Raw genomic sequence first — 24959 nt, 5'->3', positions numbered from 1 at the left:
CCTACACTGAGCACTCCTACAATGAGCACCTTACACTGAGCACCCTACACTGAGCAACCTACACTGAGCAACCTACACTGAGCACTCCTACACTGAGCACTCTACACTGAGAACTCTACACTGAGCACTCCTCCTACACTGAGCACCTTACACTGAGCACCCTACACTGAGCACTCCTACAATGAGCACCCTACACTGAGCACTCCTCCTACACTGAGCACCCTACACTGAGCACTCTTACACTGAGCACCCTACACTGAGCACTCCTACAATGAGCACTCCTACAATGAGCACCTTACACTGAGCACTCCTACACTGAGCACTCCTACACTGAGCACTCCTACACTGAGCACCCTACACTGAGCACTCCTACACTGAGCACCCTACACTGAGCACAGTCACACAGAGTCACGGGAGTCACCGATGCCAGGTGGCCATTAGCCTGTGGCTGGGGGAGGTCATCAGCCTTTTGCTTCCACCAAGGGCATGAACTACAGGAGACAGTAAGTGAAAGGGACGCCCTAGATGAGGGGTCAGCAAGCTTTTCCGGGAAGAGCCAGATAGTCAATATTTTCAGCTCTGTGGCCCACAGAGTCTCTGCCGCAGCTACTCAGCTTTGCTGTTGCGGCACGCGAAAGCAGCCACAGACAATATGTAAACAAACGAGGTGGCTGGGCTCCAGTATAACTCTACAGAAGCAGGCAGCGGGCCACATTTGGCCTGCTGGCCATCGGATGCTCATCCCTGGCTAGATCTAAAGAGGGAGCATTTTAGACAAGATCCCCCAACCTGGGCTTGAAATAAGGAGAAGGTACACAGGATCCCATCACCTGGGTCAGGACCCCAAGCAATAATTCCCCAGACGCCTGGTTTTGCTGCCCATCGAGTCTCTAGAGGAAACCAAAGGCGCAGCTTGTGCTGCAGCTCAGGTTATAAGGCAAAGACTTTTCTATGTTTCTCTAAAGATTGGTCAGCAGAGAAGAAAGACTGGATGTGGAGGTATGGCTGGGCAGAAAAGGGCAGTAGCTTTTTGTATCAGAATCCAAGAAATGGAGGTGTCCTGGCACAGGGAATAAGACAGAGTCTAGCCGGGCGGTGATGGTGCACGCCTTTAATCCCAGCACTCGGGAGGCAGAGGCAGGCGGATCTTTGTGAGTTCGAGGCCAGCCTGGGCTACCAAGTGAGTTCCAGGAAAGGCGCAAAGCTACACAGAGAAACCCTGTCTCGAGAAAAAGAAAGAAAGACAGAGTCTAGACCAGCTATAGATAATTTTTACCTTTTTTTGTCACTGGCACACCCCAGCCTGGTACTGCTCCCCATCCTAGGTCCAAAGGAAGGACTTAAGCCTCCAAGAAGTACTGCTCAGAACTCCTGGCTTTAAGACATATCCTGGGCCTGTGAGACGTTCAGCAAGCTGACAAGCTTGATGACCTGAATTCAAACCCCCAGACCCACATAGTAGAAGGAGAACTCGTCCCTGCAAGCTGTCCTCTGACCTCCACATGGGTATTGTAGCACTCATGAACACATATAATAATTAACTCAAGACAGTGATTTTAAAAAAAAATAAGGTGGTCTAGGCTCAACTCTATACCCTAGGAATTATTCCTGGTCAAGGTAGATTAGAAAAACAGGCAAATAATTATATGAAAGCCAATAGGGGTTTGGTGGGTTGAACTGAAAATAATCATCATTGCTAACCAAGCAGCCACAGTGGCCCTTTGGTGGCACCCCTCAAATAACAGAAACCCTAATGTTAATAACCAGCTTCTCACCATGGTGGGCTGGGGAGCACTACCTTTGAGGTACTAAATATAACAACATGGAACACGGCAAGGAATAGTTTTTAACCAATGCCATCTCTATAGAAATATGATAGCATGGTCTCCAGCAACTGGAATGATCTACTGGACTGCAACGTCTATATAGAAAAAAAATGTTTTTTAATCAGGAAATATTTTAGCTTCCCAAATAATTTCACACCACTCTAAACTCCTGAGCTATAATTAATTTCAAAGTTAGATGAACATTAAAATGATTTCTCTTGGGCCTGAGAGGGTTTCTTTGTTTTTAAACTTATATGAATGCTGGTTAGAAGTCCCCAAAATATCTATTAATGGTCATAAAAATATTAGTATAAAAATAAAAAACAAAAACAAAAAGGCATGCAATCATGTAGAAAGATCGGTGTGCTTCCAAAGGCACAACAAGGAAAAACTATGCAGTGCTTTAGGAAAGGGACATCCCCTTTCATTCATGGAAAGCAAAATAAGAAGACATGTGCTCACAAGCCAGTTCAGCCTATATCCACTGGGAACTAGGCTCTGAGGCCTCTGCCTTTGAAGAGCTCCCATGATGGGCCAGGAAGTGTGGTAGGTACAATAGACGTTACCACTCTTCCCCAGAGAGGAAATAATCCCACCCCCTAAATTCTGATTTCCTACAGAATTTTTGTGAGTCCTAGGCAGGAGAGAGCTGGCACCAGATGAGATATATCAGATAGTACAGTGAAACCAAGCAGACTGGAGGATCAGGAGACAGATTCTAGTCCTGGATCTGCCAGCATCTCATATGACCACAGCTTTCACTGTCCTTATCCTTCACAAGAAAAAAATGAGTGTTATAACACTTTCCCTCACAGCCCTCTATAATCCTGCAGTAATGCTGCATGTGTCCTCTTTTTGAATCATCATAAGCCCATAGTAATGTTGTAACTAGCATTTGATAGATGGACAAATTGAGTTGTAAAAATTCTAGTCCTAATCCAAGGTAGCATATATGTAATCTAAAGGTAGTAGGGTTGACTGAATTTGTCTTCTGGTTCCAAAGCTTGTGTTCTTCCTACCACTAAGAAACTCTGGGGTGTGACCCTAACAATCATAAAAAACCAAACCTGTGACAAGTCTGAAAGTGACAACACAGAATATCAAGGATTATATTAGATGCACAGCTGTAATCTCAGGAACGGGAGGCTGGAGCACGAAAACCACAAGTTTGAGGACAGTCTGAGTCAGACTGTGAAACTCAGTCTCAAAAAACAAACACAGGGCTGGAGAGATGGCCCAGTGGTTAACAGCACTGGCGCTGCTCCTGCAGAGGACCTGGGTTCAGTCCCCAACACCCACATGCTGGCTCACAACTCTCTGTAACTCCAGTTCCAGGAGATCAGATGCCATCTCTGGCCTCTTTGGACACCAGACATGCACATGATGCACATACATACATGCAGGCAAAATACTCGTACACATAAAATAAATAAATCTAATAAAAATTGAAACAAACAGAAAAAGTATGAGGAATAGTTATATCAGATACTAGAAAGAACAGACAATAGGAAAAAGGGAGGAGTAAAGGAAAAATTTGCCAGGAGTAGAGACCGATGCAGAATCATGAAGCAGAGACCCAAAGCCTTACATATTCCACAACTACTACAGATCATTAAGAACTATTACGTCCCTTAGAGTTAATAACATGTGATGGCTTGCACCTGCAATCTCAGCATCTGGGAAACAGAGGCAGAAACATTTTAAACTCGAGCTGGGCTACAGGGCAACACCCCATCAAAGAGAAAGAAAAGATGGTCAAGAATGTGCCTCAGCTCACAGTCTTTGTCTTGAATGCATGGAGCCCTGGGTTGAGCTCAGTTGCCAACACCTGAATCCCAGTGCTAAGGATGTGGAGGCAGGAAAAGAGAGCTTGAAGGGTCCTTGGCTACACTGTGACTTTGAGGATAGCCTGGACTACATAAGACTGTGGGGCGGGGGGAGGGGGGGATGAGTAAAAAGATTCAGTAATCGGTAATTGCTTTAGAAGGAAAATAAGAGCAGACAGATCCCATTTGTTTGTTTCTTAGACTGTATACTTTAAATGCCGCATGAAATGTTTGTCTTTGGCATGAATTACCCATTCAAAAAAAAAAGCAAATGAAAACTATCACAAGAATGAGTAACAGACAAAACTTCCAACCGCATGACCTCACAGACACACACACCCGCCTGAAATAGCAGCCACCGACATCCCTGATAGTGTCTACCAGCTCCAGCTTCCTCCCTGCGAAGTTCCCTGCAGCCCAGGGGTTTCCCTGGGAGAACAGTCTTCTTCATCTCATGATAAGGACTTCACCTGAACTTCAACTGTGCGTGTTAACCAACTGCTCTGAGCCAGTGTCTCCCTGTGGCCATCCAACACTCATTCTCCTCCAAACACCGCAGCTTCTTTCCCTGACAGCTCCTCGGCTGGAAGACCACACTAAAATAATTACCTTCGCCTTTCATTTTTCCTCTATCATTGTATCATTCCTCCAGTGTTCTTTATCGCCTTTTCCCCCCAGGGCTGGAGTTCCTGGCCCATGCTGAACAAGGGCTCTGACACTGAGCTAGCTACACCCCTGACCTCCTCTGCACTTTTGAAAGAAGAAATTACTAGAGGGAACCTCCAGGAAAGCTGCCTCCCCACTCACACTAGTCTGACTTCGTAGGACTATACGATACGACTAGCTATCCTAGCTATCGATGGGGATTCTCAAAGGTTTCAAATGGCTGGAGGCCAGAACAAGCATCCCTGAGGAGACAGTGCCCCCTGCTGTCACCTAGAAAAAACCAGGGGCTTTGAATGACTACGGCGTTCTGTATGTAAAGTGGGATGGAAGAGTTCTCAAGAAATTCACTTCAAGTCAACAAAGGTGAGGGTTAACTACATGACAGACCTGTGGGTAGCCCTCAGCAGTTTCTTCCTAAAGTCAGTCACAATGGGGCACACCTGTAGCCATCGCTACTTGAGAGATGAGGTGGTCTTGCCCCCAGGAGTTAGAGGCCAGCCTTGGCAACATCAGAGAACATCCTTAGCTGGGGTATAGCTCAGTGGTAGAGTGCATGCCTAACAAGTGTGAGGCCCCGGGTTTGGTCCCCAGTACCACAAGCCAACCAGTGATGAGTGGGCAGTTCTAGCACTCAAGTGTGGCTTTACAAAGTTCCAGACAAAAAATAAACAGCAGCCAACAGTCTCTCAAGAAGTCCTTTGCTGGCTGGAGAGATGGCTCAGAGGTTAAGGGCACTTGCTGCTCTTCCAGAGGACACAGTTTGGTTCCCAGCAACCGCTCTAACTCCAGGTCCAGGAGATCTTCTGGCCTCTCAAGTACACAAACCCACTCACAGAAATACACATTATTAAAAATTAAATCCTTAAAAATAAAGAAGTTCTTTGTTCCATCTACAGTCTCCCTCTCTTTTTTGTTTTGTTTTGTTTTGTTTTTTTGTTATTGTTATTGTTGTTGTTTTGTTTTGTTTTTCAAGACAGGGTTTCTCTGTGTAGCTCTGGCTGTCCTGGAAATCACTCTGTAGACCAGGCTGGTCTCGAACTAGAGATCCGCCTGCCTCTGCCTCCCAAGTGCTGGGATTAAAGGCGTACGCCACCACCACTTGGCTCCATCTAGATTCATTTATTGGTGCCAAACTATCACATCACCTGTAGGAAACTTCAAGTAGAAAACCTTGAAGTGGGAACTCGAAAATGATGCTTTTGCGGATGGCGCTGCTGGACAACCTGCAGCTACACCTCTCAAAGAACACTCTGATCACTGAGGGCTACTGAACACGGCGAGCACCATTCACTGATTCTTGAAACTTTATATATAGTTTTAAGAATCAATAAATATAATATATATATACATATATATATATATGATATACTATAATTAGTTTAACCATTCACCTCTTGGGTTATTTCTGGCTTGGAAACAAACAAAGACACCAGGGCTGGAGAGATGGCTCAGCAGTTACGAGAACTGGCTGCTCCCCCAGAGGACCTGGGATCATTCAGTTCCTAGCATCCACATGGCAGCTCCCAACTCTGCAACTTCCAGGAGGTCCTGATACCCTCTTCTGGCATCTGCAGGTATCAGACACACATGCGGTACAGAGACAGATATGAAGGCTAAACATGTGCACACAAAACAAAGTTCTTAAAATGCCACAATGAACATTTGGGAAGAAATCTGAGTGGCTCTATGTGGGGAAGGGAGCCTGAGAGAGTTGTTTCTTGTTTGGTGATACTGGGTGATACTGTGAAACTGTGAAGCTCTGGCTGGCCTAGAACTCACTACATAGCCTAAGCAGGCCTCAAACTCCTGGTGCTCTTCTCGCCTCTGCCTCCAGAGTACTGGGATTAAAGGCATGTACCACTATACCTAGCTAGACACGTGTTTTCATCACTCTTAAGCAAACATCCAGGAATCGAATGGCTGGATGAAGTAGGGTATACGCAGCTTAAAAACAAAGATTGGGGCCAGGGGAGTCGGCTCAGTCAGTAGAGTCTGAAGCTCCAGCACCCACATAAAAAATAGTGAGCTGTTCGAGGCCAGCCTGGTCTACAGAGCGAGTTCTAGGACAGCCAGAGCTACATAGTGAGATCCAAAAGCCAAACAAACGAACAAAGAGAAAGCGGTAAGCATCTGTTATCCTACACCACAGGGGCAGACAGGAGGGTTTCTGGACATCGCTGGCCATCCAATCTAGCCAAATCAGCAAGCTTCAGGTTTAATGAGAGCCGCCTCTGTCTCCAACAACAAGGTAGAGAAGAAATTAAAGAAGACACCTGAAGCTGGGCAGTGGCGGCACATGCCTTTAATCCCAGCCTAGTCCACTAGAGCGCTCCAGGACAGCCAGCACCACACAGAGAAAATACGGGGCGATTTGAAAGAAAAGGGCCCCCAAAAGGACTTGTACTGTTAGGGGGTGTGGCTTCGTTGGAATGGGTGTGGCCTTGTTGGAGGAAGTGTGTCACTGTGAAGGCAGACTTTGAGGTTTCATATATGCCCAAGATACTTCCCAGTGTCCCAGGCCACTTCCTGTTCCCTTCTGATCAAGATGTAGCCAGCACCATGTCTGCCTGCCTGCCCACATGTCCCATTACGATGACAGTGGACTGAACCTCTGAAAATATAAGCCACCCCATTAAATGTTTTCCTTTATAAGAGTTACCATGGTCATGGTGTCTCTTCACAGCAATAGAAACCCTCACTAAAACACCCTGTTGGAAAAAAAAAAAAAAAAAAGGTGTGTGGGAGACACCTAAATTTGACATTTGGCCTCCACACATATTCTAACGCACTTGCACATGTACCTGTGCACACATACACACACATTATTCCCCAAACTGCCTGTAGTGGTTCCAATGTGACTAGCCCTATAAGCTCATAGGGAGTGGCACTATTAGGAGGTGTGGCCTTGTTGGAGGAAGTGTGTCACTGTGGGGGCGGGCTTTGAGGTCTCCTATGCTCAAGCTACACCCAGTGTCTCAGTTCACTTTCTGTTGCCTGCAAATCAAGATGTAGGATTTTCAGCTCCTTCTCCAGCATCATGTCTGCCTGCCTGCTGCTGTGTCCCCCCATGATGATAATGGACTAGCCTCTAACTGTAAGCTAGACCAATCAAATGTTTCCCTTTCTAAGAGTTGCTGTGGTCATGGTGTCTCTTTACAGCAACAGAGACCTTAAGCCACTGTCTGTGTCACTGTACATTCCCATCAGCTACAGTGGGTATTTGGAAGAAATTCAAGACTTTAAGTTTTATAAACTATCTCAAATCCTCAAAGCGATGAAGATGGGATTCAAACAAGATATACTAAATCCAAAGTCAGTTTCTTTCTTCCTTCCTTTTTTGTTTTTGTTTTGTTTTTTTTTTGTTTTTTGTTTTCTATGTAACAGTCCTGGCTGTCCCAGAACTCTCTGTTTACCAGGATGGCCTCGAGCTCACAAAGGCCCACCTGCCTCTGCCTCTGCCTCCTGAGTGCTGGGAATAAAGGCATTTACCATGCCCAGCAGTTGGTTGGTTTTTGAGACAGAGTATCATGTAGCCCATGCTATACTCAAACTCACTATGCAGCTGAGGATGGCCTTGAACTTATAATCCTCCTGCCTCTCTCTCCCTAGTGCTATGATTACAGACATGTACAATCATGCCCAGCTTTGAAAATGTGTCTTTTTGTTTTGTTTTTTGTTTTTTGAGACAAGATCTCTCTATTATGCAGTTCTGGCTGTCCTGGAACTTGCTACATAGACCAGGCAGGCCTCAAACTTAAGTGCTGGGATTAAAGGCATGTGCCACTACACCCGGCTGAAAACTTGTTCTTAAATTTATTATTAATTATTAATAAAAGTTCTTAGGGCATTAAAGCTATAAGCAAGAAGAAGGCATGATCCTCCTAGTCTGTAAAAGAGAGCTTTGAAGTTCACTAGACTAATACAGAGTTCAAATTCTAGTCATGAATAAGCTGGATGGCTTTGGGCAAATTACTTTCAATCTTGGTTTCCTGTTCTGAAAAATAGAAATAATAATATCTATCTTGTAGAAAAATCATAAGGACAAAAAGAGGAGAAAATGCTTAGATAAGTATCACACTCCACTCTGTTATCAAAGTGGTCTTGGTAAGTCACAACTTGGAACTATTAAAGCCTCTGCTTTAAGCCAGGTATAGTGAATCCCAGCATTTGGAAGCTGAGTCAGAAGGATTGCTTCAAGTTCAAGGCAAGCCTGGGTTATACAGTGATTTCAGGGCAGCTAAGGCTACATAATAAGACTCTCAAAAAAAAAAAATCAAGAAAAGTGGAACTGGTATCAGGCAGAGATGGGCAGATCTCTGTGAGTTCCAGCCAGGGCTACAGTGAGACCCTATCTCAAAACATCAAGAAAGCCCAGGGATATACTCTGTAGAGTGCTTGTCCAGCACAAATCCCTGGGTTCGACCCCTCAGTGCTGCCTAAGTGAGCATGGTGGTGGATCTGTAACACTCGGGTGAAAGAATGAGGTAGTCCTAGAATAGCCTAGCATACATGAGATCCTGTCATTAAAATAATAACATTGGCCGGGCAGTGGTGGTCACGCTTTAATAGCACTCAGGAGCAGAGCCAGGATCTCTGTGAATTCGAGGCAGCTGGCTACATGATAGAAAGCACAAAGTACACAGAGAAACCTGTTCGAAAAACAAAAATAATAATAATAATAATAATAATAATAATAATAAAAAACATGAAAAAAAAAAAAAAAAAAAAAAAAAAAAACTTGAAAAAAAAAAAAAATGTGAAGATCCAAACCCTGTTTCCAAGGCAAGGCTATATCAGTTAAAAAATCCCCAAAGCCTCTGGTCTAGTCAGGGAGGGTTTATTATTATTATTATTATTATTATAAAAGAATTTCAGCAAGACAGCAGTTTAATCCCAGCACTAAAAGGCAGAGGCAGGTGTGATCTCTGTGATTTCAAGGTCAGCCTGGTCCACAGAGTGAGTTTCAGGACAGCCAGTGCTACACAGAGAAACCCTGTCTTGAAAAGAAAAAAAAAGAATTTCAGGAAATATAAGGGCACCCCGATCTTTACCTGAGGCGGCTGGGATCCCCACCTGCAGCCTCATCTAAATTGCACTCACCAGTGAAGAACTAGCTGGAGTACAGTGGAAATGCCAGTTGAAGGGGAGACCAGACAGCTCACTCCGCACCCGAAGAATCAGTGCCTCTGCTACCCGTCACAGGAGAAGGTAGCTTGGCTAGGGTGAGCAGGATCTTTAAAGAACGGGACAAGCACTTCCTCCAGATGGCGGAGAAAGGCTGACGGGGGAGCAGTTAGGCGCTTGTTCAGCTCCTAGAGAGACAGAGTGGGGGCGTTAAAAGGCAACTCCTCAAAGGCAGGAGCAAAGGGGAACCCATGAAGACAACGGGCAGGAGAGGAAGGGAAGGCAAGGGGAAGGCATGGCGGCAAAATGAAGACAAGAAAAAGAGCTGTGAAGGTCGACTAGCCTGCTCCGCAGCTCTGTCCTGGGGAAGAACAGTGCACTGAGGCCTGAATACATCATACGACAGAGATGACCGTGTGCATTATTGTTCTCTCGCGCATTCTCTCTCTCTTGCTCTCCAGAAATGTTTCAGACTTCCGAGTTTCTTGGATTTTGGAAGATATGCATAGATTTTCACCAGTTGCATAACTCTAACCCCAAAATCTGAACTGATCTAAAATCTACAACTTTTTGAATGCTTGCGTATTTAGGATGTAAAAAGTTTCATATTTTAGAGCAATTCAGATTTTGCATCTTTAGGATAGAGATGTTAAGCCAATAATTGTTTCAAACCAACTCAGCCCTTCTTGCCAATGTATAGATAGACAGGTTGATGATATTAATGTCCTATGGCCAGCACACCACACCACAGTGATACCTCTCTTCACACTTATATTCTTACCTTGGCTCGCTGGCTGACCACCAAAGTATCCGCCTGTTCATGCCACACCTGTTGAAGATCTGAAATCAGCAAGGCATAGCCCTGCTTGGAGATAGACGCCTTGGCCAAGAGTGAGTTCTCAGCAAGTTGTAGCCACGCCCATGGCTGCATCAACAGGCCTTGCTCTAGTTCCTCCATCTGCAGGAAAGTCCTAATTTAGCACCGTGCCTCCAGGAAATTCAACCCCCAAGAGGACCACTCACAATCCCACGTCAACTGAAATCGTGTGAAAATCGTCCCCAGTAAAACAGAGGCATGAAAGCATACACATACACCCCACCCACCTCTACATAACCAGTCTACCCCTTGACAATTGACCTCAAATTTATTTAGAATCTGGGGCTGGAGAGATGGCACAGAGGTTAGAGCACTGTTTGCTTTTCCAGGATTGAATTCCCAGCACCCACATGGCAGCGTACAACTATCCGTAACTCCAGTTCCAGGGGATCTAATGCCCTCTTCTGGCCTCTTCAAGCACTGCACATGTAGTATCTGCATACATGCCAGATACTACAAATACTTATACACATAAAATAAAAATGAATGAAATCTTTTTTTAAAGATCAGAATATTTCTTACAATAAGTTCCTAAAGAATAGAAAACCTGTCTTTACCAAGTGTGGTGGTGCATGCCTGTAATCCCAGCATTGAGAGATGGAGGCAGGGAGTTCAGGATTCCCAGGCCAGCTGGGGATACACCAGACAGACTCAACTTGGTGTAAAAGGAGGAAGGGAGGAAGAAAAAGAGAGAACAAAGGAGGAAAGGGGAAGAAAGATCTCTTTCTTCCATAGTGTTTAAACAGCATATTGATGCATTTACTATAATATGGAAACCCAAGCCAATCCTGCTGAATCTTTACTTGGATCCTACATGTGTGATGCTATCCTCCCCAGAACTTTAAGAAGGAAAAGAATGACTCTTGTCTTGAAAAAAAAAAATTTGCCAGGGCAGTGGTGGTGCACACCTTTAATTATAGCACCTGGGAGGCAGAGGCAGGTGGATCTCCAAGTTTGAGGCCAGCCTGGTCTACAGAGTGGGTTCCAGGACAGCTAAGGCTACACAGAGAAACCCTGTCTCAAAAAACTAAATAAATAAAACTTAAGTCCTGAATATGAGGGGCTGGACATTGAAATTATTTGACTGCTAAAAGCAAAGTTAGGGTCAGTGAGCTGGCTCAGCAGGAAAAGGCATTTGTTCTAAGCCTGATGACTTGAGTTGCATCCCTAGGATTCATATGGTAGAGGAGAGAATTATCTTCCATAAGTTGTTCTCTGACCTCCACAAAGGCACCAATAAGTGCTATACTTGTTTTGTTTTTCAAGACAGGGGTTCTTCATGAAGCCCTGCTGTCCTGGAACTCTGTAAACCAGACTGGCCTTGAACTCAGAGATCCGCCTGCCTCTGCCTCCCAAATGCTAGGATTAAAGGTGTGCGCCACCACCACCTGTGCTATAATTTTTTTAATAAAAAAGAAAGAAAGTTTGAAAACAAATAATAAAATCCTAATCCCAACACTGGGGGGAAGGAGGTGGCAGACCAAGGCTGGCTCTAATGGTACCACACCTGCCTCACAGGGACCTAGATCCAGATGCCCAGAACCTACAGAAAAAGCTTCGTGGGGTGGTTTGTACCTGTAGTCCCAGGACTAACTAGAGAGAGGCCAAGAAAGGCCGAGAAGCAGGCAGCTACACCCAGGCCTACTTACCAGAGTTCTAAGCTGAGACTCTATCTCACAAAGCAGTAGGAGGCGCCTGACGACCACCCCTGAGATGGTCCTCTGACTTCTATATGCATTGTGCTTATACACACACACACACACACACACACACACACACACACACACACACATCCTTACTCCCAGATAGGAGAATATGAAATGAATAAATAAAATTTTTTTTTTAAAAAAATAACAAAATTCTTAAAAATTTACAAGCAATAAGAAAAAAAAAAAAAATTTAAAAAAAAAAAAAAAAAAAAAAAAAATTTCCAAATAAGTTCAGGCGTCAGGCGGCGACGACGACGACGACGCACGTCTTTAATCCCAGCACTTGGGAGGCAGAACCAGGTGGATCTCTGTGAGTTCAAGGCCAGCCTGGTCTACAGAGCGAGATGCAGGATAGGCACCAAAACTACACAGAGAAACCCTGTCTCCAAAAAAAAAAAAAAAAAAAAAAAAAAAAAGGAAATAACCAAATAAACAAAAGTTCAACTTACATAATGAGTTCAAGCAAGGTCATCCCGGACTACATAAAACCCTGTCTTTAAAAAAAAAAAAAAAAAAAATCCTAAAACAGAGATTCATTTTGAAGTCTTCCAGAGGTCCCGGGTTCAATTCCCAGCACCCACATGGCAGTTCACAACTATCTGTAATCCAGCTCCAAGTGATCTGACACCCTCACACAGACATACATGCAGGCAAAATGCCAATGCACATAAAAATAAATAAAATAATTGAAAAAATGCTGTATCCTCAACCTAGTTAAATAGGTAGTAACTAAGTCTGTCTGACAGAATTTATTTTTCCTGTGGGAATAAAAAGTCAGATGATTTCCTTCATTTTCTTCATCTATAAATACAAAATGAAGTGCCAGGAGGTGAAAACTTAAGACTACAAAGAAAATAATGAAATTCCTGTTTAAATCTGATGTAACAGTCATTTCCAACTCAGCCGAAGCCATCAGCCTCCCTAGCTTTCAAAGCACTGTCTCGTGGAACTCCTTAATTTGCACTGTAATTAACAGGTGGAACATAAATGTATGGAGTCAGAAAGGCTGCATTTATGACAGGGATACTTTAAGATCGTAGAACTGAGTGACATGACTGCCATCTTGGTCCAAGCATGCGCACTGTGTGTGATATCTGCACAGTGATGGAACTGCCTCACAACACAGTTCTCAAAAAACGTATGTCCACTTCAAGTGACAACCAACTGCATACATGGTGGTTATTGGCAGCAGCCTTGGAACCGTCTGTGTTGAGATGGTTATTTCCATCACGTGCTGTTCCAACAGGGAAGGCTGGCCTTGGAATAGTTAAAGAGTCTTCACTGGGCAAGAGTTTACATTGGAAAAGTTCAGAAATACAAATGAAGTTGCCAAACCCTCTAATTTCCCTTATAGGCACATCCTGGCATGCACTCTAAAAGTCACCAAAATTGAGTTTATTGGCCTAACTGGTCCTTCCTTAAGTCTCGAAGGTCAAAACCCACAAGTTAATGTTTTGTCTGAATGGGAGGAAGCTGTTTAATGTGGCCAGGGACAGCTTGCCCTATAAAAAAATGTGTAAAGCATTCAGCACCAGACCCAGGCTGGCTACTCCCTACCACTCAGCCTGGACTGAGGTAAGCTTAACTCGGTGAGTCAAGCATGATGAGGCATGCACACAGGAAGCTGAGGCAGGAAGAATCTTGATTTGGAGACCAACATAGCAAGAGCCTCTCCCCAAAAAAAAAACCAAAAAACAAAACAAACAAAAAAAACCCAAAAACAAAAAAACCCACAAAACAAAAACTCTCAAAAACAAAACAAAACAAACAAACAACCCAAAACTCCGTGGTAGAATGGATCGGGGCCTGAGATCGCCTCCAGGATGGTGGGAGAAGGAATCTCTGGGTTTTACGTTCCCCAGTCCAAGTTGGTCTTCAAGAACATGTTAACCAATTTCACCGGTGTGATGGTCTTTTAAACAGTGAGAAAGCGAAGTTGCAAAGGAGTTCTGTCACTCGGCCGTGGGTGCTCCTCAGGACAGTTCCTACAACACCCTGCAGAGGGCAACGAGGCCCCACAGACCATGCGGCGGGTCCACGCCCTGTGCCACCAGAGAGGGCCCTTGCAGCCAGAGGCCACCCCGGGAGCGCCCTCCGTAGGGCGTCCATCCACCACTCCCGCAGGGCCTGGATCGCCCGTCTCTCATTTTTAAAGCACCGGAAGCATGCACGTATGGCTCAGGACCCTAAAGGGGTAACAAAGCTAATTCAGCCCAATCGGCCGAAGGGCCAGCCAGCTAAGGATAAGGAGCCACCCGTGAAGACTGACGCCGCAGGGGGATTGCGCACGCGCAGGACCGCCCACTCCTGGAGGCCTGCCCCAAAGCCCGGGCTGCGCGCGGTCCCTTCTGGGAAAAAGCACCCGGGGTAGGGGGGTCACCGTGAGAGTTCCTCTCCGCTTTTCGGCGTCCGGCGGACCCGGATCGCGGCTCTGACTCGAAACCGAGCCTACCTACCGTCAGCGGCTGCGGGAGCTCCCACCCTCCTCACGGCGGGCCTGCCCTCGTGCGCAAACTGAAAGGCCTTAGGGTAGAGGCCACCCCCCCCTCACTCGGGAAGGCGGGGTTTTGGGATATGGGGCGGAGCCAAGACCTGGGGTGGGCGGGGACCCGAAAACCCACTCGTCAAGACTACTCGCAACCCTGCTGCTTTCCTAATTCCTTTCCAGTCGAAACGAAATACCACTTCCTCCTTGCCCCCTCATCATTATTTTCGTCTGCATTATAAACTGTCTTCTGCTTTGCATTTTAGTCACTAATTTAAACCTTAAATGCAGGGAGAGGGCAGGGACCCCTGCCATATTCATATCTGTGGATGCAGGACCTTGCTCGTGGGAAGCACTCGATAAAGTATTTGAACGCTAGAGTTCATTCAAGCGGCATTGACAGTCCACAGGCAAAAAAATCTCATTTATTCACTAAACCCACGCCCCCTGCTTTCTGAACACTTCAGCCTGATTAAGAGGAGGAAAGGCAGCCCTTTCTGCTGGGAAACGGCGCATCTAGGTGGGCCACGTACACCTTCTCACTGGGAGAAAGTATTGCCTTGAAGGCAAGAGGCTCCAGCAAGCTGGGAGTGACTGCTAAACTAATAAAGACAAAAATGGTGCTCTTGGTAATTACTGGGACCTAAACCCGTCTCTGCTCGCTGTAGGGCATGACTCGTCAGAGTTAGGCAGCAAGTCGGCCATCTCTCCTGTTTCAGAGGGCCCTCCTTCCTCATCCTCAGAGTCCTCCGGCATTGGACAGAGGCAATGGAGAGGCTGTGGGATGCAGGAACACAAGTTTTGAATGGGTAAAGGAAGCCCATACTCTTGAGCAGCCTTCTCCCTGGACTTCTGAGTTTCTTGGGCAGTGAAAGAAGTTGGCAGCCTTTGACCCAGGCCTCGCTCAGTCTGTGTACCTGCAAAAGAGGGATGGGTCAGGCTGGAGGGATAGCTCCCCAGTTAAGAGTTGGTACTACTCGCACGGAGGACCCAAGTTCCCAGTCCCAGCATTGATATCAAATGGCTTACAGCTGCCTGTAACTCCGGGTCTGGAGGGATATGAATTCATATGCATATCCCCACAGACACACATGCATGCATACCCATAATTTAAAATGAAAATAAGTTCTTAAAAACAAGTAAGCTGGGCAAGCGTTTAATCCCTGCACTTGGGAAGCAGAGGCAGATGGATCTCTGTGAATTCGAGGCCAGCCTGGTCTACAAAGTGAGTTCCAGGACAGCCAGGGTTCTATCACGCAAAGAAAACCTGCCTTGAAAAAATAAAATAAGTACAAGGAGGGATTAGTCTGGTCATTACCCAACTCAGGGAGTCATGACTTCCCAGCCACTCCCCTAGGACCTAGTCCCAACTTACCAGAAATGGTGTTTTCTAGAAGAAAGCCCAAAAGACCAGCTAGAAAAATGGGTTCTGCCAGCAATGAACGCAGGAACATATCCAAGGGGCTCCAGCCTACAAAGGGTTGGGGCCAGGCAGGAAAGTAACTCATACTGTCCGAGGCAATGTATCTTCCTTTTCAGACCTAAACTAAGTCTTGGACCAGGGCCAGGCTTCACTAAGTCATCATTCCATCCCACTCTGTCCCTCTACAAACTCCATTTCCCATACTCAGGCCCTTCCCATAGGATCCCTTCTTAATACCATGTTTTCTAAGCACCCACACACCCTCCAGATACCCTTTGTCCCAGGCTCCCTTTCTCTGGAAAGTTTGGCATTAAAAAGCCCCAGTCTCTCCCACTTCTGACCTTTGGTGCTCTAGCCTGAGCCTCGAAACTTCAGTCCTACTAACACTTTGGACCGGATAATCCTGTTATAAGGAGCTGTCCAATGCTTCAAAGGATGTTTAACAACCTCTATAAGCACTGAATGCCTGTAAAAATCCTTTTTCTCACCAGATGTGGTGGCACATGTCTTTAATCCCAGCACTTGGGTGGAAGAGACAGGAAGACTCTGTGAATTCGAAGCCAGCCTGGGCTACAAGTTCCAGGATAGCCTGGACTATTACACAGAAAAACCCTGTCTCAAAACAAGCAAACAATTAAAAAAAAATCCTCTTTCTCCCCATTTCTGACATCCAAAAAAATGTCTCCAGACATTGCCAAATGTTCCCCATGGAACAAAATCACCCCCAGTTGAAAACCACTGCTCTAGACAACCCATGTTGTTTGCAGCTTTCAGGAAACGCTACTTCTGTCCCATAATCCTATTTTCTATCTTTGTATATGATAGAAATGTGATCAAGAATGATCTTATCAGCTGGGTGGTGGTGGTGGTGGTGGTGGTGGTGGTGGTGGTGGTGGTGGTGGTGGTGGTGGTGGCACATGCCTTTAATCCCAGCACTGGGGAGGCAGAGCCAGGAGGATGTCTGTGAGTTTGAGGCCAACCTGGTCTACAGAGCAAGATCCAGGACAGGCACCAAAACTACACGGAGAAAGCCTGTCTCAAAAAAAGAAAAAGAAAAAAAAAGAAAGAAAATAATGATCTTATCAGCTGTCCATGTGGCTTGCATCTATAATCTTGTCACTTGGGAGTCTGACGCAGGAGGATTGCCAAAAGTTTGAAGCCAGTCTAGGTTCCAAAATGAGACCATGTCTCTCACACACACGGAAATGGCCTTTTGCCAAGAATGTTTGTTTCAGTTTTTCCATCCTCAAAGACCAGTTCGGTTCTACTGAATCACCTCAGACAGAAGCTACTCTTGTCATTGAGTACCACAGGTCCTTTGTTCTTGTTTTTGTCAGGGTCTCTCTTTGTACCCCTGCCTGGCCTGGAACTCACTGTGTAGCCTATTGGCCTCAAATTCAGAGATGCCACCAGCTTGTTGAATGATGGAATTAAAGGCATGATCCATCACGCCCTACGCACAGCTCTTATCTTAACCTGCCTTGTGATACTCCTAACAAATCACCTCTTTCCTAACACTGTACCACCCAGAGAGAGGCACTTTTGGGTCTTGACCTAGCTAGCTTGTTTTAAAAATGTGTTTAGGGGAGGGGTTTTGTAACTTGTTAGCTCTAACTGTTAACTTGTCACTGCCTAGGGTCATGTGAGAAGTGAGTCCCAATTGAGGAATTGCCTAGATCAGATTTGCTTGTGAGATAAGTCTGTAGGGGACTGACTTTCTTGGTGTGATTGATTTAGTAGGGCCTGGCTCACCATAGGCGGTACCAACCCTAGACAGGTGGTCTTGAACTGTATAAGAGAGTTAGCTGAGCTTGAGGCACCATCGTCCATGGTTCCTGCCGTACTTCTTGGCTGTGAAGTGAGTCCCTTGTTTGGAGGTAATGCCATGTAGATTAGTAAGCAGGCCTGTCTTCAAGAGTCTGCCTTGAGTTCCTGCCATGGCTTCCCTCAATGATGGAATGTGATCTGGAACTGTTAACTGAATAAACCTTTTCCTCCCCTACGTTGCCTTTGGTCCGAGTGCTTTACCACAGCAACAGAAATAAAACCAAGACACAAACACACAAAAAAATGGGAGCACGGGGCTCAATGAGCATTTGTTAAATAAATGAATAAAGTGCATACAAAATCCCATTGTGAGACCAAGAATTCAGAGAGCCTAAAGCAGTGGTTCTCAACCTTCCTAACGCTGCGACCCTTTAATACAGTTCCTCATGTTGTGGTGACCCCGACCACACAATTATTTTCATTGGTACTTCATAACTGTAGTTTTGCTACTGTTATGAGTTGCAATGTAAATATCTGTGCTTCCTGATTACCTTAGGCGACCCCTGTGAGAGGGTCATTTGACCCCCAAAGGGGTCATGACCTACATACAGATTGAGAGCCACTGGCCTAAAGCCTCAACCCTACCCCCCTTTTTTTTTTCCTCCACCCCACTTGCCTGTGTTGAGCAGGACTGGGGCTTCCCGGAGCCACCTTGGCAGAAGCAGGGCCATGAAAATGGAGAAACCCACGATGAAGACATTTCGTCCAGAGTCGATGTCAGCCAGGTGGAAGCTGGAGAAGCCAGCAGACAGAACTACAGCCTGGGTCACTCCCAGGACCCCACCTGCCTCGTACAGAAGAAAACAAAGCAGTGGGACGAGGGCAAAGTTCAGGGTTTGTCGGACAGGCAGGTTGTACAGAGAAAAGATAACCAACAGGCTTGTTTCTGGTTCTGCAAGAGTCTCAGTCGGACTGAGAAAACAAGAGCATACGACCGTATCCATTCAGAGAAGCTATTTAGAAAGAAATGGCACCAGCCTGGCCAACTGGTTGGGCCAAATAGCATTCTAATACCTGTCTTCACATCTATTCACTCACCAAGCACAGGCAGTGGGATGTTGGTGAAGAGCTGAGCCAGCCTTGGGGAGAGCCCAAGCCCCATGCAGAACAGCCCCACAAGGTGGGCTACTCGCCGTGAACCGGTCTGCATGAAGAAGAGACACTAGAAAACACAGCCAACTCCTTGGACTACACCAGATGTTTGCCTGGCCCGCTCCATCTCATCCTTCATATCCCAGCTTAAGTGTGACCCTTGTAAGCATCCTAGCCACTCCATCCAAAGGAGCCTCTTTGCTCAGCCCATACACCATTGCTTTCGCGACAGTGTTGACTGCTCTCAAATTATGCTATATGCTTCCTTTTCTTGCCAAGTTCCCAAGAGAATGGGGCTTTCTCTGATTCATTCTTCGCTGTAGTGAGCTTTGGCGGAGCTCCCAATTCACCTGGCATACCGATGTCCTGTTTCTCTACATTCATAGCATTTAGCACTTCTAGGCACCTCCCTCCGTGGACTGCCTGCCTGAGAGCTGGCCCAGCCGACAGCCAACCACCCTGAGCTCCTGCCCCTGTACTGCCAATCCCCTCAGTCCTGTCTCAGATCCACGTACCTGGAAAAGACTCACTGTGCCTACATTAGGGAAGCTGGATGCGGTGCCCAGGGGACTCCCCAGCAGCCCTGCCAGCACACTGCCCAGCCCCTCCATGCTCAGCCCTCGACTGCAGGCATGGGGTGGTGGAGGAGACAGATGCAGCAGCTGGCCACACAGGGCATAGCACCCCAAGGAGCTGGTGGAGGTTGCCAAGGCCATGGAGATTCCTGCAGCCAGGGCTCTGGGCGTCAACAAGGGCCAATCCCACTCACCTGAGGAAGAAGAAGGAGTCATCTAGAGACCAGACTCAAGCCTGGAGCATCCCTCTGCCCCTAAATGTCTATACCACAAGAATCCCAGATGCTCTAACTTTTCAGGATAATACTGTGGGGCAAAACCACTGAACTCTAAATAAAGACCCTTCTTTTCACTATGATCTACCAGGTTGGTCTGACTCTCAGTTCTGTTCTAGTCCCATTTCCTGTCACATTCCACTTTACTTCAAACACACTAGTCTTGTTTTGGGCCCTGGATTTACTGTGTTCCTGATGACCACAGGGCCCTTGCACATGCTGTTTACCTAGTATGCTGTTGTCTCCTGCATCCTGTCCAACTGGCTCCTACTCTCTCCACCTCTTACATCTCATCTCACTTCTTCAAGGACTATTTCTCCCACCACATCCAAGTGGGGTGATGCATCCCTGTAATTACAACGCTCACAAAGCTACAGGGAGTTTAAGGCCATCCTTGGCTACCATTGCAAGTTCAAGGTCAACCTGGGCTATGTGAGGTCTTGTCTCAAAACAACAACAGAAGGAATGTAAGAACTGGGGGATGGGGAGGAATGCTGTGAGAAGCTGTCTTCAGGACATGACAAGGCCATTGCACTCATGATGTCGCAGCAGCCATGGTCACCTGCACAAGACCTGTACAAGATCAAGCCATGCAAGAGTCCAGCATGGAAGCATGAGGGAGGTAAAGGTTCATGAGGCTTCACCCCTAGATGAGGAGCTATATTCGGTGCTAACTGCTGGGGTAAGGGACTGTCATTTTCTTTCAGCGGTGCAGACCCTAGCAGATAGCCCCATACCCATGCACATCCACGCAGTACCTAATCTGACTCAGTGAATCTTTTTTCTTTTTTTTTTTTTTAAGGACATGCAGATGGGATGGGGATGTATTGGGGACAGTGGGAGGAAGAGTTGGATATGATCAAGATACATTGTATACATGTATGGAACATGTCAAGAAATAATTTGAAAAGAAAAAAATCTAAATAAAAAAACCCACTTCTCTCGACTCCGCTAATAGCGTCAAATTCCCCATTATTTTCTCTCACCACAAATCCTAGTTTTACTTAGGTACATTTACTATGACGCCAGTTTCACATTATTTAGTTGCTTATTTGGTTCTATATACCCCTAGTAGACTGTCAGCTCTGTGAAGCAGACATTATTACTCCTGTATCCATCACTACGCCTACCATGTGCTTAGGGCCTCATCAGAACTCAACTGGCCGTTGTTAAACTGTTCCATGAAGGGCTCGGGTAGAGTTCAGTGTAAGGCACTTGCTGAGTATTCTGCACAAGGTTCTAAGATTGATCCCCACCACCATGACAAATGAACATGAGTGACAAAATCTCACATACGCTGACTCCAAGGCAGGAACTCTACAGTTTACCAACAGAGATGTCCACAGGGGCTGAGAATGTAAACTTGTTCATTGGTCAGGGATATCAGGAGTAAGCAATGGGGTGGAGAGTAAGGATACATGGTATAACATCTCCTGACTCTAACCCAAATAATGCATCTGCAGTGAAGTGGGGGGGGGTGGAGCAACCCCTCAAATTGGCGGTTTCTCCATCTGTGTTTTGAGAAAACACAGATTTTATTCAGAAGTAAAAAGTGAGCTCCATTAAATCTTTTGTGTGACTTTTTTTTTTTTTTTTTTTGAAAAGGGCCTCATGTAGCCCAGGTTGGCTTCAAACTCGATATGTAGCTGCAGATGACCCTGAATTCCTGCTCCTCCTACCTCCACTTCCCGAGTATTGGGATTACAGACGTGTGCCACCTCACCTGGCCGAAGACTATGAAATTGTGAATGCAAAGAAATAGAAGCCTTGGTTTGAGCGAGAGAATGGAAGCATGGGGAAAAACCTACCTGGGTGAGGCAGCCAAAACCATGGTGCCTCAGTGGGGTCAGAAAGCTGCAGGGGGATGACACTCAGACCCAGAAGGGCAGAGATGATCCACACACAGGCCACAGGGGTAAGCACCTGAAGGGCAATAATGAGATGGACAAGAGCTCCCTCCTCCCCAGAACCTTCTGAGTCAGCCTGGGTGGGGTCATCAGAAACTCAGAAATAGGGACCAAGGGAACATTCCAGGTCAACCCCACACGCTTTTGTCTGTTTCAACGATTTGATTTGATTTTTGAGATAGGATCTCTCTGTAGCCCTGGCTGTCCTGTAACTCTCTATGTAAACCAGGCTGGCCTCAAGCTTACAGAGATCTGCCTGCCTTGGCCTCTCAAGTGCTAGGATTAAAGGCGTGCGCCACCACACTTTGCTCAACTATTTTATTTTTATTTTGTTTGTGTATGGGGGAGCAGCTGGAAGGCCAGAAGAGGGACTTGGCTTCTGGAGCAGGAGTTGCGGGCAGTTATGAGCCACCCACATGTGTGATGAGAGCCAATACGGGGGTTTTCGTCCATGTATTTCAGGCTGGGCTGAAAATTCCTAAATAGCAGAACTTGAACTCCTCAATCCTTCTGCCTCCACCTGCCCAGGGTGGAATTATAGGTGTGTGCCACCTCACCTGGCTATGCACATCAGCCAGCCCTTCTCACTTCATCTGCCCAGGGGCCCCACATACCGAAAGGAGCCGGAAGACAGGCATATAAATGGGAGTTGAAGAAGCTGAAGCTGACCTCCAGGAGCACAGGGGTACCTGGCAGGAACCTAAGTGCTGAGAACATACCACCATGAGCAGGATGAGCCTAGGAAAGAGAAGGAGCTTTGCAGGTCCGAAGCCTCAGAATCCTGAATGCGGGCAATGCAGGGGAGCAGACTATTGTAAAAGGAGGCCCCAAGGAAGAAGCTCCTCATGGAAGGGGTGGGGAGGTACCCTAAGGTACCATAGCATGTGACTATGAATATCAGGAAGACTGCATGAATTCAAAGAAAGCCTTGGATTCCAAACCTCAAACCTCTATCCCTGCCCAGGTAGCTGTGGAATCTGATAAGCCAGAAGCTCTGCCCTCCCCAGGTCTGCACACCCACTGGGTACCATCCCACACCTCTCGGGACTCACTTACAGCAAGGCCAGGCCCCAGTGAGCGGAACAGAACTGGGCCACCTCCTTGTGAGCCGAGAGCCCTGCTACAACCAGGCTGGGAGCCAGCACCAGTGGCCCACAGTAGGGGAACACACGGCCAGGCACCCCTAGAAGTCCTATTGTGCCCTGCAGCAGCCCGGATACCACCACTGCCCCCGACACCTGATGGAGCAGAGGAGAGGATGGAGAGAAGACTTTCTGTTCAACCAAGTTGACTTCAGCCTGAAATTTCTTTTCTTTTTCTTCTTTTTTTTTAAAATAATTTATTTACTTTTATTTCATTTGCATTGGTATTTTGCCTGTGTGCATGTCTGTGTGAGGGTGTCAGATCTTGGAGTTAACAGACAGTTGTGAGATGCCATGTGGATATTGGAAATTGAACCCGGGTCCTCTGGAAGAGCAGAGAGTGTTCTTAACTGCTGAACCATCTCTCCAGGTCCAGCCTGGAATTTCTAACTAATTCCAAGGATAGGCTCCTGCCTCGCTCCTTAGCATCATAGATAGCATCAGTGTCTGCATAATGGAAGTAAGAATGTCGCCATGCTGGGACCATCCAGTCTTTCTGCTGTCTTTTTCCAGGCACTCACCTCTCGGAGAGGAGTGTTCCAGAGCTCCAGGCCATGGCAGCTTGTCAAACTACACAGGCGCAGTGAGAGGGAGACTGTAAGTTTGGGGTACAGAGAGGTGTAAATGGAATGGAGACTCAGTGCTCTCCTGTCCCAAATGATGCCTGGTGTGACGCCCAAGACCTCTCTCTATGATGCTCAGCCACAGTACTAACCGCCCAACCTCCAGCCAGCAAGTACTTCTGCCACTAGCCTGTCTTGACTTTGTACTCACCATTTCCAGGTGTCTTGGTGGTCAGAGGTAGCTTCTGGTTTGTCAGCACCAGCGCGGGGATAAGGAATTCTAAGGATGGAGCCTGGACTAGAGGCAGCCTGAAGGAACAGCGGCCCCAGCAGGTTTGGAAACGTGTGACCGTCAGCAGGATTCCCTTAAGTCTCTTTCTGGGAGCCTACTCCCTCTCTCAAAGGAGTGCCCCTCACCTGCTGCCCATCCAAGTTTGCAGGACCGTAGACACACCGCAGGAAAAGAAACTGGAAGCCAGGAGCTGAGCAGGTGAGTATGAGAGCCCCCCTGGGGGAAGACTGTGGAGCAGCAGCAGGTGGGAGGCACAGAGCAGAGATGCCAGGACCAGGAAATGCTGCGGATAGTGTAGAGGGATGAGCCGCAGAAGTTTACCTATCTGTGTGGGTTTCTCGCGACTCATTGACTCCCTCCAAATACCCATCTCAGCCGGCGCCTCCACCTCCTACCTGCAGAGCCAGAAGACAGCTGAGGCCCCAGGTGGAAGGCCCACACCGAGAGGCCCGTGAGTGGGAGGGGGGATTCTGAAGAGGGGGCAGCAGTGGTGGCAGGGGAGCAGGGGCATCCTGGGAGCCCACAGGTAGGAGTGGGATTGGATGGAGAGGTGATCGGCTCATGCTGCCCTGACTTGATTGTGTCTGGGCCGCCCTGGGCTAGTTGAGTAAAGTAAGAGGTCAGAGTGTGAGCAGAGTGCGCTGGCTGTTGTGGGGAGGAGCTGGGGGGGTGTCAATGAAGCGGAGAGAGAGAAATAAGGGCTTGGGAGCAGGACATGGCTCTTTCACCTTTGCCCAGCTCTTGAGCAAATTCCATCAGCCATTAACCTAGCAGCTGAGTTCTGGACCCCTCCCTGAAGAATTTTCAGCCATATCCCCTGCTTCTAGACCAGGCTCTGGAAACGGGAGGGTTAGGGAAGACCCATCAAGATAGCCTGAAGAAATTTTGCAAACTGCCTCATCAGCATTCAGCATCATCTATTAGGTGCACATTCCTCAACCAAACAAGACATGCCCTGGATCAGTTCAAAACAAAACTCATGCATAAAATGCCCACATCAGCTGGGTGGGGGGGGGCACATGCCTTTAATCCCAGCACTCGGGAGGCAGAGCTCTGTGAGTTTGAGGCCATCCTGGTCTACAGAGTGAGCTCCAGGATGGGCACCAAAACTACACAGAGAAATCCTGTTTCGAAAAACGAAAATAAATAAATAAAAAATAAATAATAAAATGCCCACATCCCGTATGACAATGACCACTACATAAAACGCACTCACTGTAAAGCAAGAGTAATTAATAGTAATATGTACTTCAAAATGTGAAAGTTTGGGCACAAATAAACCAGAAGAAATGGAACAGTCTGCCGCCTGCACCCATAAACAGGATCACTGTGGATGTGATAGCCAGTCAA

The 24959-nt window shown here is 46.8% G+C and overlaps 2 protein-coding genes across 3 annotated transcripts in view; both read right to left on the bottom strand.

Moving 5' to 3' along the window:
- Nucleotides 1-14578, bottom strand: part of Nhej1 (non-homologous end joining factor 1) — a 93767-nt gene extending 79189 nt beyond the window's left edge. Inside the window, 4 exon segments of the mRNA XM_028893100.2 lie at nt 9419-9510; nt 9513-9630; nt 10224-10400; nt 14485-14578. Of these exon segments, the coding sequence (XP_028748933.1) occupies nt 9419-9510; nt 9513-9630; nt 10224-10400 (387 nt within the window). The 5' untranslated portion in view covers nt 14485-14578.
- Nucleotides 14579-14909: 331 nt separating this feature from the next.
- On the bottom strand, nt 14910-24507 carry Slc23a3 (solute carrier family 23 member 3). 2 transcript variants are annotated; one of them, XM_037210254.1, is made up of 12 exons: nt 24005-24507; nt 23735-23892; nt 23529-23626; nt 23276-23349; nt 22669-22850; nt 22227-22350; nt 21514-21628; nt 19371-19624; nt 18802-18925; nt 18380-18547; nt 15889-15984; nt 14910-15430 (listed from the first exon to the last, which is right to left on the bottom strand). In XM_037210254.1, exons 1-12 carry the CDS (start codon nt 24170-24172, stop codon nt 15147-15149), a joined length of 1845 nt encoding a protein of 614 aa, XP_037066149.1. In that variant the 5' UTR covers nt 24173-24507; the 3' UTR covers nt 14910-15146. The 2 variants fall into 2 exon arrangements, with proteins under 2 accessions (XP_037066149.1, XP_037066150.1); XM_037210255.1 differs by having other exon boundaries at nt 18802-18907; nt 24005-24503.
- Between the last annotated feature and the right edge of the window lie 452 nt (nt 24508-24959).

This window comes from Peromyscus leucopus, chromosome 13, assembly GCF_004664715.2.
Source record: "Peromyscus leucopus breed LL Stock chromosome 13, UCI_PerLeu_2.1, whole genome shotgun sequence".
Classification (NCBI taxonomy): domain Eukaryota; kingdom Metazoa; phylum Chordata; class Mammalia; order Rodentia; family Cricetidae; genus Peromyscus; species Peromyscus leucopus.
Note: the sequence above shows the minus strand (reverse complement) of the source record. Positions and strands in the feature narration are given on the sequence as shown.